The sequence below is a fragment of the Anoplolepis gracilipes genome, chromosome 2 (genome assembly GCF_047496725.1).
Source record: "Anoplolepis gracilipes chromosome 2, ASM4749672v1, whole genome shotgun sequence".
Lineage (NCBI taxonomy): Eukaryota > Metazoa > Arthropoda > Insecta > Hymenoptera > Formicidae > Anoplolepis > Anoplolepis gracilipes.
Window position 1 is genome coordinate 2,695,763 of NC_132971.1, and position 16,038 is coordinate 2,711,800.

The window sequence follows — 16,038 nt, forward strand, 5'->3', positions numbered from 1 at the left end:
TTCTGTAAATAAATTCTACAAGTATATTTAGACATTAAAAACAAGTACAGTTAAACAAGTCTCACTACACTTGGTGTTAAATATACATTTTCACGCGTTAAAGTTAGGCATTTTCGAGTGAAACGTATCGCATTTTATCAAACTTGGGCCTTTTAAAAATGGGCTCTTACGTACACAGCAAGATACAGGAAGAATAATGTTATAAGTTCTTTTTTTCTTTCAACTATTTTTAGATTTTTTAACCAATATAAACTGTCCTCTCACATATGTTATATATATATAACACACAACGAATATTTTCAATACAATCTGAAAGTAGTTGATTTCAGACTTCAGCAGGTGACTTCAGACGAGTACAAACGTCAAGCACGCGCACGCGCCGCTCGACGCTGCTTCACAGCTGATGCGCGGTGACGTCATTAAAACAAAGCCATGCGCGCTCGGCGGAGCGCGAGACCGAGAGCGGAACAGAACAGAACGGAGCTGTTCGGCAAAGGCAGCGAACACGCAGACCGCGGACACGGCAAGGTGCGTGTCTCGGGTCCCCGCGAGTTGTCTCCCGTCATCGGTGTTGCCCTCGCTTCCCCGGCCAGTCTTCGCGTGTCCTGAGGATGCCGTTCATATCCAAGGACTGGCGTAGCCCGGGCGAGGAATGGGTAAAGACAGTCGAGGGCTGGGAGAAGAAGAAGATCCTCGAGTGCGCCAACAACAAAACCCTCTCGCTTCTTCTACGGTGAGTCGTTGTTCTACGCACACACACACACACACACACACACACACACACTTTCTCTCTTTCTATCTTTCTCTATATCTGTGTCTCTTTTGCTTTTCTCTGTCGCCGTTCTTTGTTCTCGCTTCGTGGCCTACGACTCGCGATGGCACAGTGCACAGCTGTTATTCTGGCGTTTACATCGATCCGTCTGACAGCTCCGTTTGTTTACATGCGAGCACGAGTATTCTCGTACTGACTGACCGACTCAATTTGTTACGCAGATTATTGCGTCGTACAAGACGAACAGCATATAAATACGACGGATATTATTATTAATGGTCGAACTTGGACAAGGATCGAAATCTCTTTGTGACTGATATACACGTAACGCGTTCCAACTGTTCTTCCGTTCATTCGAAACGCACCATGACAGTCTTATCAATAATAGATATTTTTAATGATACGATTAATTCGATCGCAAATATAACGTATATGTTAGAATCCACCAAATGTAAATGCTATTGCTATATCGATATACATATATATATTTTTTTGTTTTTAATTAATTTATTTTATATTCAATATTTTACGATGTGCTAATTATTTCCATCTTTATAATTTATATCTGATAGAACATGAAGATATATCGAATAATATATTTACGAATAATATAGTTACGGCGAGTCGATCCTCGCTCATCTTCCGGCACGACCCATGGGTGATACCATGTTCTTCGAGTAGCTCACGCGATTCGTAACTCGGGTGATTTTCAAGATCGCGTGCGAAATAACGCGTAATATCATGCAAATTGAACTTACAATAACGTGTAATATGCAGTGCAAAAGTTGTTTGTTCTTTCCATTTGTCATGAAAGCAATGCCGCTACAAATATACCTTATAAAACGCGAGTCGAGTCGATTCCAAGTTCTCGATTCGTTTTAAGCCAGTCCCATGGGATTCGAGTAAAAAATCAATAAAATAGTATTGGAAGATGATCGCTAAATATACATAAAATCGCTGCTTTGAATGAATAAAAAATGGAGCAAAATTTAACAAAGATAGTGAGCAAAACAAATATATTATATACCATCAGTATATCTGTCTTTATCATCATTTTCCATTAAATTATCTTATAGGATATAGATAAGAATAATAGGGGTTATCTTTAGATTGAGGCTCGAATTGATTATTTTACCGATGTTTTAACGTGACTTGTGGATGATACCATTTCTAGCATCGCGTTGATGCGTGAACGTGATTTTTAAATATGTTGTTTTCTCTCTCTCTCTCTCTCTCTCTCTCGCTAAGCTTTTAATTAAAAAACTTCAAATATTGTATCTTATAATATTTAAAAAAATATATATTATAATACAAAATATATATATTATAATACAAATATACATATTATAATACAAAATATTCAAAGTTATTAGTCGAAACCGTTAAATTAAGATAAAACGTGAATAATTTTGTAATGTTAGCTACGTTTGACATTTCTAATTTGTGATAGAAATAAATATGTAAACCTGTTTCTCTTTAATATATACTTTAGATTGATTACTTCAACGTACAAAAAAATCACGTTCGAAGGTTCACTCGTATCGAAATCTATTCACGTGTGTTTAGATTTTTATCGATGCGGTTGACTTGAACGCTTTACGTTTGAATCAATCGAAAATCATGAGACTAATATAAAATAGTTATACATGTAAGACAGAAGGAGAAAATTTATTTTCTTTTCTTTTTCATTCTATGCTGCCATAAATAATGTGCGTTGTGTCTCACGAAAGTGAGATCACACCCACGGGTTTCCTGACATTCAAGTTTCTTGAGAATTAATTAAGCAGTAATAAAAGTATCGGCGTTGTTAACTCTGCACAAAGAGAATTATTTTCAACAGAGCTGACTCCACTTATTGACACATCTGTAATAAAAATTAATATATCTTAATTAAACTGTATTATTTGTCTAAGATTTGACTTTCAAAGAATGTAATATGAATTTAATAGTATTATATAATCTTTGAAAATAAAATAAAAAGAAAAGATTTATAATTAAATTTACAAATTATAATAAATTAAAAAAATTTTTTAAGAATTCTTTAAAAATTAATGTAACGCAATAACAAGCTATGAAAAAATCTATATATAAAACTAAATTTTATAAAGCAAAAGAAAATACATTTTACTTATAAGAGTTTAATTAATAATACAGGTGGATTATAATTTTTATTTTATTTTTTCTCGACTTTCTCTCGAACAGGAAGGATTGACTTTTGGCATTCATTAAAGTTCTTAATAATAGAAATTGAATAACATATACTCTTGCGATTTTTTAAAGTGCATCTCCGTGCATCGCTACTGCAACCGTATTTATCCCAATACGATGTGTTTAGAAATTAATGTAACATATATATGTCCAACTATCTCTTTGTAGTTTATAAAACTGACCTATCTACGTGCTAATAGGATTTCGGGGATTACGTTATAGGATTCGCCGCGATTAACTCTCGAGATTTATCAGCAACGTATTGGCGGTTTGCGCGTCCTCGGGATGACCGCCGGCGTCGGTCGCGCATCGCGATTTCTTCGACCGGATATTGAGCCCATTGTGCTCGTTGCACCAGTTATGTTTGCGGCCGTGACAGACTTAGATAATTAGAATCGCGATGCATCAAGTTGATGGGCGCGCTGTCAAAGAACGTATAGCGCGATTCTTTGTCTCCGCAACACGCGCTTCGTTACTCACGCACATGTAAACAGCTGTACCACGTAAATATACTCCCTCGCGCGCGACTTATTACGTCTTGTAAATATTCTTCGCCGCTGACAAATGAACTAAACGTGATCTTATTAAGAGCAATATATATAATAAAGATTTGTTGTCACTTTAAAAAATTATACTTGTAAATTTAGTGTTTTTAATTCAGAGAATAATGCAAGTCGTCAAATTGCTTGTAAGAATAAGAAGATTGGAAACTAAATTTTATAACTCATAAAAGTTCGTGTTGCAACATTTTTATTAATTCGCCATGTGTTATGTAAATTTATATATTGTACGATTAACTCGTTTTTATTAAAAGTATAACTTTCTATATATATATCTGATTGATTTCTAAATTACATTTGATAAAAAGCTTTCTCTTCTCTATAATGAGAGATGAAAGATCTTAAATTGTCCGTTTTGTATTGAATTTACAGTAGCGTACAGAAATCAATTCGCAATATGAACTTGATAATTGCTTTGTATTATTGTTTCCGCATCGGCGTAGCTTTAGACAATAGTCTTCTCTAAAATAAAATTACTTCTTAATTCTAAACCTGATAATTAGTCTACTGCAAGTTCAATCGTTGCACGCATCAACGTTTGATGGTTAATTAAAACTTAATTTCAACTCCAAATAATTAATAATTATTATGTAACACGTGTATGACATATGAGAAATTAATTAATTTGCGGAAAGTATTAAAAAAATTAACAGTTACGTAGTTTCTAAAGATAATGCAACATACGAATACATGCATTTAAATAAGAAAATAATTAGATGATAAAATACAATTAACTTATTGGAAAAATATACGTTCGTTAAAAATGTGATTACTTTCTTTAATATCTCATACATTTTAGATGATTGCAAAGTAATGTATTTATTTGCATATTTTTTGCATATTTATATCAATTTATAAATATCAAAAAAATATCTCATCTATCTATTTAGTCACATATTTCCTATATATTTATTTTTATTTATTAAGTAAATGCGATGTGCAAAACGTATTTCTACATGAAACTCTTTTAGTTATGTATATATATTTATTTCCGTTTAAACTGCCGCCAGAAATCGGCAAGCATTTAGCATTTCTCGTCACGTTGTTTGAAGTATTTAATTTTCAAACTGTGCAAATCTTGCACTGCGTGCTCCTTGCGTTTCCAATTAACGGTGCGTGCGTGCGTGCATCCGGATTTTTTGCGAACATAAAAATCTCGACATGCACATGTACATATATGCAATACGTTACGTGTTTCCGTAATTTTTATTAGCACATTTTTAATGCGTTATATTTTAAATATTCTTGGAAGCTATATTCATTTGTACATATTAAATTTTTCTGCTCTATCAACGTGTTATACATTTTATTTATACATTTATATTTATTAAATATAATATATATATATATATATATATATATTATATTTAATAAATATAAATGTATAAATAAAATGTATGTATAAATATATAAATATATATATATATATATGTATATATATATTTATATATTTATATATGTGTGTGTGTATAGGTAATATCTCGCGGTATTATTGGAATATTACTTACAGTAATGTTTAATTGCAAATTTTCTTGACAGTAAGGTTTATCGTAATATGTTTCTGATAATCTATAAAAATCAGATACTTTTTATCAAAAACATATTATCCAGAACATATTTAGAAACATAATAATGTAAATGGATAAAAAGAAATATTGCAGATTTGTTATAAAATATACTTACAAATTTACATGTACAGAGTATATGTATTTTTAATTTTTTGGGGAATACGCATTGTATATAATCAATATAGACATATACAATATAATTAGATAAAAATATTTCCTTGTATCTTTGAAATATTTGAAAATATATTAGGGAATTATCGACATCATATACGAAGTTCTCGTGTTACACATGAAAGTTTCATCAGGGCGCTCAACTCTTCGTCGCGCTTTCTCGCACTCGTCGAAAGAAACTGACTCGTTTATTCCTTTCCTTCACGCTGGATGAAGACGAGTTAATTAATGCGAGGATCAAAGCTGACCAAGTTCCTTGGAAGCTTAGATTGGAAATATCGCTAGGCAACAAAAATTTATTGGAAAGTTATACTATGTCTGATGCGTTCATATTATTTTCGTTTATAGAGTAATTCGCTAAACAAAAGCAAATTTTAATGTGAAAAATAGTATAATTTCATAAACGAGAGAGAAAGAGAGAGAGAGAGAGAGAGAGAGAGAGAGAGAGAGAGAGAGAGAGAATTACTTATCTCTTATTTTTAGTACATAGTAATATAAATTTTTTCATTTATTGTTCTTTTTTTATCGTAAACTTAGCGTATCTTTTTATTTATAGATCTTTGGATAAATCTTAAAGATAATATTTCTTTAACAAAAGTTTATTTATGGAGAAGCCATCTTCTCCACTTTATGATACATCCTATATCTTGGTAACTAAGAATAAGTCTTAATAAAGTTCAAAGTCAAAATAACGTTTGCATTATCTCTCAAAAGATTAATTTGCAAAGAACTTTTATTTTTAATTGTTTATAATCTTGATATCAATTGTTTGATATTTTTACTAAGAAAAAGTTGATCTCAAGTTTGCGTGTCGAAAAAATTCGATAAAAGAACAATGCGATAAATATTTTACATACGTAAGCTATATTTTTACATAAGTTTATAAAAAATCATCAAAAGTTGAAATGATATCTTTAAAAAAATATAGAATACTTATCACACATGTATATTTCGTTTTGTGTTAAAAAAGCATGTTGCAAGAATCATGAGATGTTTACTAACAAAATTATATCTCTTCCGATTCGCGGGAAGATCCTTTTCGCATCGAGATTAGGCATCCTTGAATGGACCAGGGCAAACTCTGAAAATGGAGAAATACTGACGCGAGTCTCTTGCCGAGACGGAAGTGGGTCGTGACCTAGCTAGTAACGTGACCTGCACCAATTCGCAATATCGTTCACAGTGCTGTACCCACGCAACCTTGGTAAATTCGGTTAGACAGCGCAGCCTTTTCGTGTGTTTGGATCCACGTCGACGTAATGATATATCTATTTTGTTTTTTCGTGAAAACCGGTAAAGAAAACATGAAAAAGCAGTAACGGAAAAAGCATTTATCTTACATTTTTAATCTTTTTGCGCGCTTAATAAAAGACTTATTTTTAATGTGCGGATTATATTGAAATTAATATGTTTTGTATAATTGAGCGGAATAAACACAACTTAATTTACAAGAAAATCGTTATTAAAAAAATGATATCAGATATAATTTTATATTTTAATTAGAAAAAAATATCAATTATTAATTATGTTGTGCGGAAAATTATATCTGATATTAGCAAAGATATTCTAAATGAAATAAGAAAAACATAATTGCTGTAATTGTTATATGACTTATATAGCTGCAGAAAAAGTAGTAAAATTTTATTTCGAGAAGATTCAATGCAATTCTTACACTAAAAAATATGTATAAATACATTCTACAAATATTATATTTTGCATATTCTAATATACATAGTTTTGAAAGTATGAGTTCTATGCGTTTAACTCTTAATTAAAATTCTTAACTTCGAGTAATATAATCACAAAAAATTAGAAAACTAATTTTACTTTCATTATGGTACAAATGAGAGTGTGAAAAGTTGTGAAATGAGCCACTTCTTCTGCCTGAAACTCAGGAGAGAGATATTTTATTAAATTTAAAAGGATATATTTTTTTAATAAAAAAATGCATACACGAGATTGCGCGCGCGCGAAATCGACCTCGTTGTTAAAGATTAATAAATTTCTTTTTTGCCGTTATATTATCGCGTTGCGCGCATACACATGCGTGTAATGATCTTGATACAGTTAGATAAAATGACTGGAAAGTACGGATTGTTGCGTGCGGAAAAATGTAAAAGCTGGTTTTCTCCGTTTCCTTCATTTTTTATCGATTTTAACATATGTTCGATGCGCCCACCCGCGCTATTATTTCGACGATTCAACCGTATACTCCTACGCGAGTTTTCCTAGCTTGGATGGGATTAGCCATACCATGAAAGGGTCGGTGAACTCGATGGAAGTAAAAGTTTCGTGTCCCGACCGATCTCTGACACTCTTTAGATTCGCATTAATTATTCGCGCATTATTTTGTGCGATATACCATGCTGTATTGCACTATATATTTAGTTTCATGTAGTATTATCTTATGAAAAAAATCACACCGTTATATTCGTCTTTATCGTCCAACTTACATACGAGGTTGACTTGACTTGCGAATGTTCGTCACGAAATATTGCTTACATGAAAAAAAAATGTTAGTATAACAAAATAAAACTATTATATTGTAATAAAATATTAAAATATTAAAAAAAATATATATTAAAAGAAAAGAAAATTACACGTGTAATAGATTTTTGGTTTGTTAAATATTAATTAAATAATATTATATAGATGGTTTAAAAAAAAGAGAGAAAAAAGTAGAGAAAATTATTTACAAAGATATTATCTTTAATTTATATGATATCAGATATAATTTTATATTTTAATTAGAAAAAAATATTATCAATTATTAATTATGTTGCGCGGAAAATTATATCTGATATTAGCAAAGATATTCTAAATGAAATAAGAAAAACAATTGCTGTAATTATTATATGACTTATATAGCTGCAGAAAAAGTAGTAAAATTTTATTTCGAGAAGATTCAATGCAATTCTTACACTAAAAAATATGTATAAATACATTCTACAAATATTATATTTTGCATATTCTAATATACATAGTTTATGTTTTTATCTAACATAAACAATATTCCAAATTTTTCTGTTTTCCCATGACTTTTTAATCGATTATTTACTGCGTATCTTTGTAGAATTCTATATATAGAATTTTTAAATCTCTGATTTCACGAGAATAAAAAAACTTTGTTTTTCGCATTTTAAAATGACAAAGAGTTTATCTGACAGGTCGGTAACGGTAGCTATATATATTTCGATCCAAATCTGGATACATTTCTGTTCGCGAATCTCTTTAGCTATTCATTTCGCGTGTACAAAATTCCATTGCAGAAAGTCTTCGTATCGTTATTTTTCGATATTGTTCTCGTGTTGAATCCCTTTGTTTCTTCAAGAATTTTTATTGGGATATATCTAACTCGACCATTTTATGTCGCAGAGTTAATGGAACAAGATGCTTAGGGTGCTAAGAATGCACTTACGTTATATATCAATCTCTACAAAGTACAAGAGAACTAAAATAAACCACCAGTGTTGTTCTATAGCCCGGTGATAGAAAGAGAAATGAAGAAACGAAGACTATAAAGCTTTCTAGGCTACATTTACCATCTATCACGTATATTGTTTATAACTTCGAAACTATGTCACGAACACGTATACATTTCACGACTAATAATAAATCTAATAACCAGTCATTTTTGTGCATTATTATTGTATTATAATATCATTCAATGAATAATCTTTAACACGGTGCTTTTAGATTATTAAATATAGAATAGTATATTTTTTTTTAATTATAAATTAAAATCTCCAAAGACTTTTATTTTTTATGAGCTGTAATTTGAAAAATATAAATGTTGTTTTAATATTTTATTAGATAAATATCTGTGTTTTTTTCTACCTAATTTTATAGAAAAATAATTGAAATTAAACTCAGACAAACATGACACTCTGCGCGATATATGACGTTAAATTACATATTTCGATGATATATAATATGTTTGTTCTTCTATCTTCAAGCTATAAAATATTGGCTTGACATTGAGTATTCTAGTCGAGATATCGATATTAAACATTGCCGAGAGGTTGTCCGCTTTTTTGCGGCTTCTTTATTTGTTGCATGCATGCATACACGTGTCTACGACTGTCATAATGAACACTATAAATAGTTACATAATCCTACGAATTAATATGAGATACTTCCCGCTCCCTTCTCTTTCTATCATTGTCTCTCTCTATCGCATCATAAATAAGTGCTAACATAAAGTCTCCTATAGGTGATTCGATGACCTTAGACGCCTCGTCGAGCTCGTGATTCGGAAGGACGCATCCTGATCAATATATTAAGATCGAAACCGTTTTCTCGCATTCAGTCTCGTTCAGGCGGAAAAATTACAAATATACGTCGCACGCGAGGCGTACGTTGCACGTGCGAATGTATGCGCAAGTTAACGTACAAGGTCATCGTTGCGTCCCTATAATAGAACGTTCGTCATTAGTTGGATGGACAGAATTATAAGTGCAACGAGGAAAATACGATAAAATTGTATTACTAGACGTGTTAAAAAAAATTGTATTAAAATAAAATTATTTTAGAGACGTGTAAGACACTTGACTTTAAAATCTGTAAGAATTGAAAACGATTTCAATGATAATTTCTGCTACAAATGAATCCTCAAAAAAGATATCTGATATCTCGTAAAGCTTAACATTCAGAAATTTAATATGACATTTATTGGATTCTTAAATCTCTGCGAGAGGTCGAAAATTTCAAAGATCTGGAAAGAATCGCGTTTATATATGCAAGTGTTTTTACAGCTCATATGAATATCATCGTGAATAATGACGGAGTTATTATGTTAAATAAAATTTGTTTCTATTTTTATATACTTTTTAATGCATTTATAAACGACAGAGTTACAATAGGTATCGATTGCTCGCATGCTTTAAACTTATATTAAAATTAATGAGAGATGATGGCCGCGTTTCGAGTCTCGATAGTACTTTGTGCGAATTAATCTGCGACGTTTTAAAAGCAAAGAATAAATATCGCGTATATCGACTCGAACTTCTTATTTATAAATAGAATTCGTTGTAATCTGGTAACAGTTAAATAACCCGATGTCGCATCTATATTATGAGACTATGGAGTCATCCCGCGACTCACGATAATATGAGTTGTCTAATGTAATTTTATGCAATTCCGATGTATTTTTTTTCGCTTCTTCCTTTCTTCTTATGCGTCATGATCAAAATAAAAAGGTTATTATCCTCGATGAAAACGGTTGTAATGTTTACTTGCGACATGTGTCTGCGTTGATTATGATCGGCGTGTTATAAAATGATTATGGCCTCTGTTAAAGGTACCACTGTCGAGATGGATTTGTCGTGGCCTGTTTAACTAATTATACCGTGGACATAAACACCTACACGTATTTTTTTTCAAATACCAATTCGATGATAATGTCAATAACTCCTAGTAACTTTTAACGGAGAGATAAGTTGTGATCAATCTTCTCACGCTACGGATTCAGAAAAATTCTTTATTGTGTATAAAATAATACGTAATGATTTTTTATGTGATGTCAATGTTTCTTACATTACTTAAAAATCACCATGCAAAATACAAATATAAAATTCGAAGCTTCTGAATTATCTATTAATTATCAAGTCGGAATAAAAATAGTCAGAAAAATGTTGATTTTTGAAGAGTATCTAGAATTAATATTATGAAAAATAATTATTACAGATATTATGTTGTTATAATAAAAAATATTTTAATACATATTCCTACATCTACTTTATGTATTTTTCTATTGTTTTTTTCCAAAGTTTTATCAGAAGACGCAAGAAAACTAATGTAAATCCTTTTCAACAGAATTGTTTCGCGAACAGTGTTTCCTTTCCATAGTTGAATCGAAGCTAACTTGTCGCGAGATGTAGCAGCCACGAGTCCATTGAAACCGGTCGCAGTGTATTATGCCATAATCGGAATCGTATATTAGTGCCTTTAGCATCTCGCAGAAATCTACACGCATACTTCTATTTAACATAAAACAAATCATAAGTTTAATTTAAGGAATTAAACGAAGATGTATTTCAAAAAATTATTACATTTATATATACATGATATTATGTTTATAACATCATTCTATAATGTATATGAAAAGAAAAAACTAGGATATAAATTATATATATAATATATAGAATAAAATTTATATATATATTGTTATGTATATATATATCACATATATATATCATATAACGAAAAATAGATTAATACTAAAAACTACTGTTTTTTTCATATACTTTGAAATTGTGATTGAACTGAATATAAAGTAAAAAGGAAAGCATTTTTACTTTTTTTAATGTACTTTACTTACAAAATATATATATATATATATATATATATATATATATATAGAGAGAGAGAGAGAGAGAGAGAGAGAATATTTATAGAAATTGTCATTATTATAATATTCATGTTGAGATACGTTAAATGAGTTTTCATCATTATATAATACATATAATTAAAGTAAAAAAAAAAATAAAGTGATGTATAATAATGTAAAATATTGTTAAAAGAGCTTTACATTTCTTTTCTTTTTAATAAATATAATTTTCTGAAATTCTTAATAAATTTTATGTTATGTTACATCTAAAACACACTTATCTTATATTATTTTTTTCAGCAGCGAGAAAGATGCCGGCGATAAGAAAGAGAAAGATAAGAAGAAAGGTGAGTAACGTACCATGTATTGAAACTTATTAATGCCAGCCGATCTGTTGGTTACAATTATAAATTCAGTTTGTTACAAACTTGTATTTTCTCTTTGTATTATTTTGCTTTAATATCAATGAGTCGGCTGTCATTGTCAAGCATATCAGTCAAGCATTAAGGGTAGAAGGGAAGGGGGGCAGAAAAGGAAGCATTCTTAGTAAAATAATGTTAAGTCAGGAAAATTTTTGATTGACAAACATTTTCCTTAAATTTCAGAAAACGCCGTCCAACCACATTGTCACATCACATTGAAGTGCACACGCGAGGTGAGTGACTCCTTCCGGCTCGGTCTTAATTTAGACTCAACCTTGTACAAGAGGAGAGAGAGAGAGAGAGAGAGACTGAGATTTGCTCGATAGAAACATGTTAAGTGCGGTGAGAAAGAAACGAAAGAAAAAAAAAACAAAAGCGACACCAGTAACAAACTGTCGACAGCTTTTGCATCTCCTATACTTAGATATTTTAGTAAGCGTGATCATTATCCGTTCCTAAATTTACAGATCGCCGGCTTTAATGGCCTGAGTGATGCCTTAAAGAGATTAGATTTCCTGTCCGCGGTACACGATTGCCGTCGATTTAATTACATCGTCCGTCTTCTGGATCTTCTGGTCAGTCATAGAATGGGTGGTCTCAGTGGATGCGCTCAGAGAGTGCTTTTCAACATGCTCGAGGAAGTAGCCCTGGAAGGTAAAAGCATTTCGTTAGCTCATCTTTAAATGAATCTATCACGAAAATTTTTTAGCAGTTCCGCAAATACACTTTCCCAAGAGAGAAGGATAAATTAACGCTAAACTGACTTCTGCTTTAATTATTTACAGTATCACTGTCGCAACAACAGACGGGAAGGCTACGGCGTCTTATAGAGAGAGTTCGGGCCTTTAGTGCTGGTTGCTGTTGGGGCGGTAGACCTTTGGGTTCCGTTATTTTATGGGAGAAACATAAAGCGGCCCTGGAGAGAATCTTGCAGATCGCATCATCTATTACCATCACTCAGGTAAGGTACTCAAAAATTAGCAGAACGATTTAACACTTAGGCAATTCAAGATCATAATGAACGAATCATTGCAGCCGGACGAGCAACAACAACCTCAGTGGTCGGATCTGCCGCCTGAGTGCCGGCGGGAAGTCCTTCTGCGCCTAAGCGATCCGCGAGATATTGAAGCCTCGTCCGAGGCCTGTGAACACCTCGCTGTTTTAGCGCAAGAGCAAAGAATTTGGCGCGAGCTCGCCCAGTATCACTTTACGCCGCAACAGATCGCCACCACCACACAAAACAATCCTGGAAAAGACTGGAAGACTATATTCACTATCGCCCGAAGGTTAGTACATACATTCTTTTATGAAGATGCTGCAAATATTAGTTTATTATACTATTCTTTCTAGACTAAACTTCTGTTTATGTTTGTGTTATATTGTCATTATCGTATTTCTACTTTGTCTAGGTCTTTTGGATTGCGGGAGGAATATGCTGAAATGATACAGTTATGCCGTAATTGTCGTTGCTTGTTTTGGCGATCGCTGGGTCATCCTTGTATCGCAGATCAGGATCCGGCGTTTCAAGAAAAACTGGCAGACGTCGATCAGGCGTCTCTCCATGTACCGATTCCTCCGCAGACCTTCCTAAAATTCTTCTCGCTGTGAAAGCTTTCGCGATACAATTCTATTGTAAGAATGCACGGAATGTATGCCGAATGTATGTGCAAAAAGAACGGAAGCAGTGATGTAATCGCAATTGCGAATGCTTGAAAGATAGGGAGAGATTCTAACGTTACCTTCTGAAAAATATATTTAACTCGAGATTTAATCTCAATACGTGCTATATGGGTCCGAAAGATAGAGATCGATACTAAGAATGGTTTTTTTTAGAAGTTTGATATCGATCTTGCTTTAACAAATATCTTTAACTGGAGGCCTATATTTTTGTCTGCTTCATGAATGTTTGAAGAACTGATAAGCCGCCCAGAATTAGAAAAATACAAGTGTTATTCAATAGACAGATATCTTTAAAGTTTACTTGTTCCATAATTAATGATTCACTCAGCTTTTTGTTAAAGAAAAATCGATTCCGTACTCTCTCTCTGGCTATGCATAAGTAATATTTCCTGTTAATGATTTCCACTCAAGCTCATTTTGTATTTTGATCGAGTGATTGGTATTTTCTGGTCAATGGAATCTTTGGTGTAATACAAGATTCCCGATCTGCTTTTCTTTACTTCGAGATTCCTATAGCGTGGATACGCATTCTAAGAACGATAAGGGAAGGTTTTTTCCATTATCCTTCGAGTTACGGTTGTAGAAAATAGGCACTAGTCGTATAATGTTGTTTGCGGTAAGAAAAAAAAGTCACGCACGTCTGTTCAAGAAAATCGCATAAGGATTTATCGATTTACGCTGATAAGCTTTCGGTGTTCGAAACGGATATAAACGACTACGTGTGATTTTGCGGTAGCACCCCTTGAAATCCAATGATTTTTTCTCTGATAATATCAGCAAATGATCAGTTGATAGTATCAGCCTATCTTTATCCATTTAAATGATATTTGTTATGTTAACGAAATGTATTTCAAAGCCCATACATTTGATGTTTTGCAGCGCGAAAGAGACTTTCTTTAGCCTAATACAAAGTGTTACTTGAAACAGGCTCAAGTCTAATTAAAATAAAAATTTAATTTTCTCGCAATTGCATTACCGTATATGAAATATATAAAAACATTTAAAAAATTATTTTTCGTATAAAATATCAATGAAGACAATCTTTTAAATCTTTTTGAAGAATATTCTCTTTGTCGTTACAAAATCATTTTGCCGACAGTGCACACGAAAAATGGATAAAAAAGTCGTTGTATCATACGTAAACACGTATTTAAAATACGATGCACGTATTAATGCAACGGAGAAACACAGCTATTTCTTAAACATTTCTCGAACATTTTTGGTGCTATTTATAACTCTATTGCATTTTGGATTTGCATTTAGCTTATTAAGCAATGTGAATTTTTGTTTTCGTATATTATCCAATGGCACAATATTTATTGCGCGCGTCGACTTTTATTTGATCAGAATGTATAGACTTTACTATTTGTGCAATATATTCTTATGTATCGTATTTTTTCGTATTTTTTTTTTATTTTGCATTGTTTTGTGGTGCAATAATGTGAATTGTAATAATATATTCGCAATTTTCGGCTAAGCTATTAATTGAAAGGTCCCAGAGATTTTAGAGCGATCGTGAGTTTCAAGAGAACAATTTGACAGTCGTCTGGATGTTGTGATGAAGATGTACATTAAGTAACTTACACAGTACAAAATGTAATCGTCATTATCAATTTTGCGACCGCAGTAAATCACGAAGTCCTGTCGTCGCCTATACAGGGTGTCAGTAGTTAAAGCAATACAGAGATAACATATATTGAACTTTCGCATTCTGTGTTTAATTTTAAAAGATTCTATATTTATATACATTATTTATCGCGTGAGTTTGTGCGCATACATATGTATTCGTTTAGCTGTAACAATGTGAAAATTTCTAAAAAAAGACCTAAGTTACGATATGTAGGAAAAAAAAAGAGAAATTATACTGTTATTAAATCGGAGAACAGAAAATTATACTGCCAAAGCGGATGCTATTGCATTTACACGAATCGATACGTCGTTTGTGTAAATTTCCATACAGCGACGAGACGTTTTTTTGATATTTGCTGTTTTATTATTAGCAAAAACTCAAATTTACTGCATGACTTAAATATACTAACCTAGTCACTAAAGACAGAATGACCAAACTCGCGGTATGAGCGCAACATTAATGTGTAATAAGCTTGAGTTGAGAAAATTCTGGCAGCTCACACTGTGTACATTAATTCAACGAACTGGTCTCTGTAAGATATATATAAAGGGATCCTGATCAGAATTATTTTATTTACATAAGCAGATGTGTAGAACGGTGTTGTGCAAAATGCTTCAAAATAAACTTTATTTAAATATATAAAAATATATATATATATGTGTATATATATATATATATATATATATATATATATATATG

General features: G+C 31.9%; 1 protein-coding gene across 2 annotated transcripts; it reads left to right on the forward strand.

Annotated features, from left to right (window-relative positions):
• Window positions 1-83: 83 nt before the first annotated feature.
• LOC140663027 (F-box only protein 32) lies at window positions 84-15,984 on the forward strand. 2 transcript variants are annotated; one of them, XM_072886870.1, is made up of 7 exons: window positions 84-733; window positions 11,911-11,954; window positions 12,213-12,262; window positions 12,497-12,683; window positions 12,815-12,990; window positions 13,065-13,315; window positions 13,439-15,984. In XM_072886870.1, exons 1-7 carry the CDS (start codon window positions 612-614, stop codon window positions 13,635-13,637), a joined length of 1,029 nt encoding a protein of 342 aa, XP_072742971.1. In that variant the 5' UTR covers window positions 84-611; the 3' UTR covers window positions 13,638-15,984. The 2 variants fall into 2 exon arrangements, with proteins under 2 accessions (XP_072742971.1, XP_072742970.1); XM_072886869.1 differs by having other exon boundaries at window positions 94-733; window positions 11,908-11,954.
• Window positions 15,985-16,038: the final 54 nt, after the last annotated feature.

What these genes read in the sequence shown, in the direction of transcription:
- LOC140663027 (XM_072886869.1), top strand. Translation starts at nt 612, where the DNA reads ATGCCGTTCATATCCAAGGACTGGCGTAGCCCGGGCGAGGAATGGGTA. An exon ending in CATTGAAGTGCACACGCGAG is followed by an intron (nt 12,263 to 12,496) that starts GTGAGTGACTCC and finishes CTAAATTTACAG; the next exon opens with ATCGCCGGCTTTAATGGCCT. An exon ending in CGAGGAAGTAGCCCTGGAAG is followed by an intron (nt 12,684 to 12,814) that starts GTAAAAGCATTT and finishes AATTATTTACAG; the next exon opens with TATCACTGTCGCAACAACAG.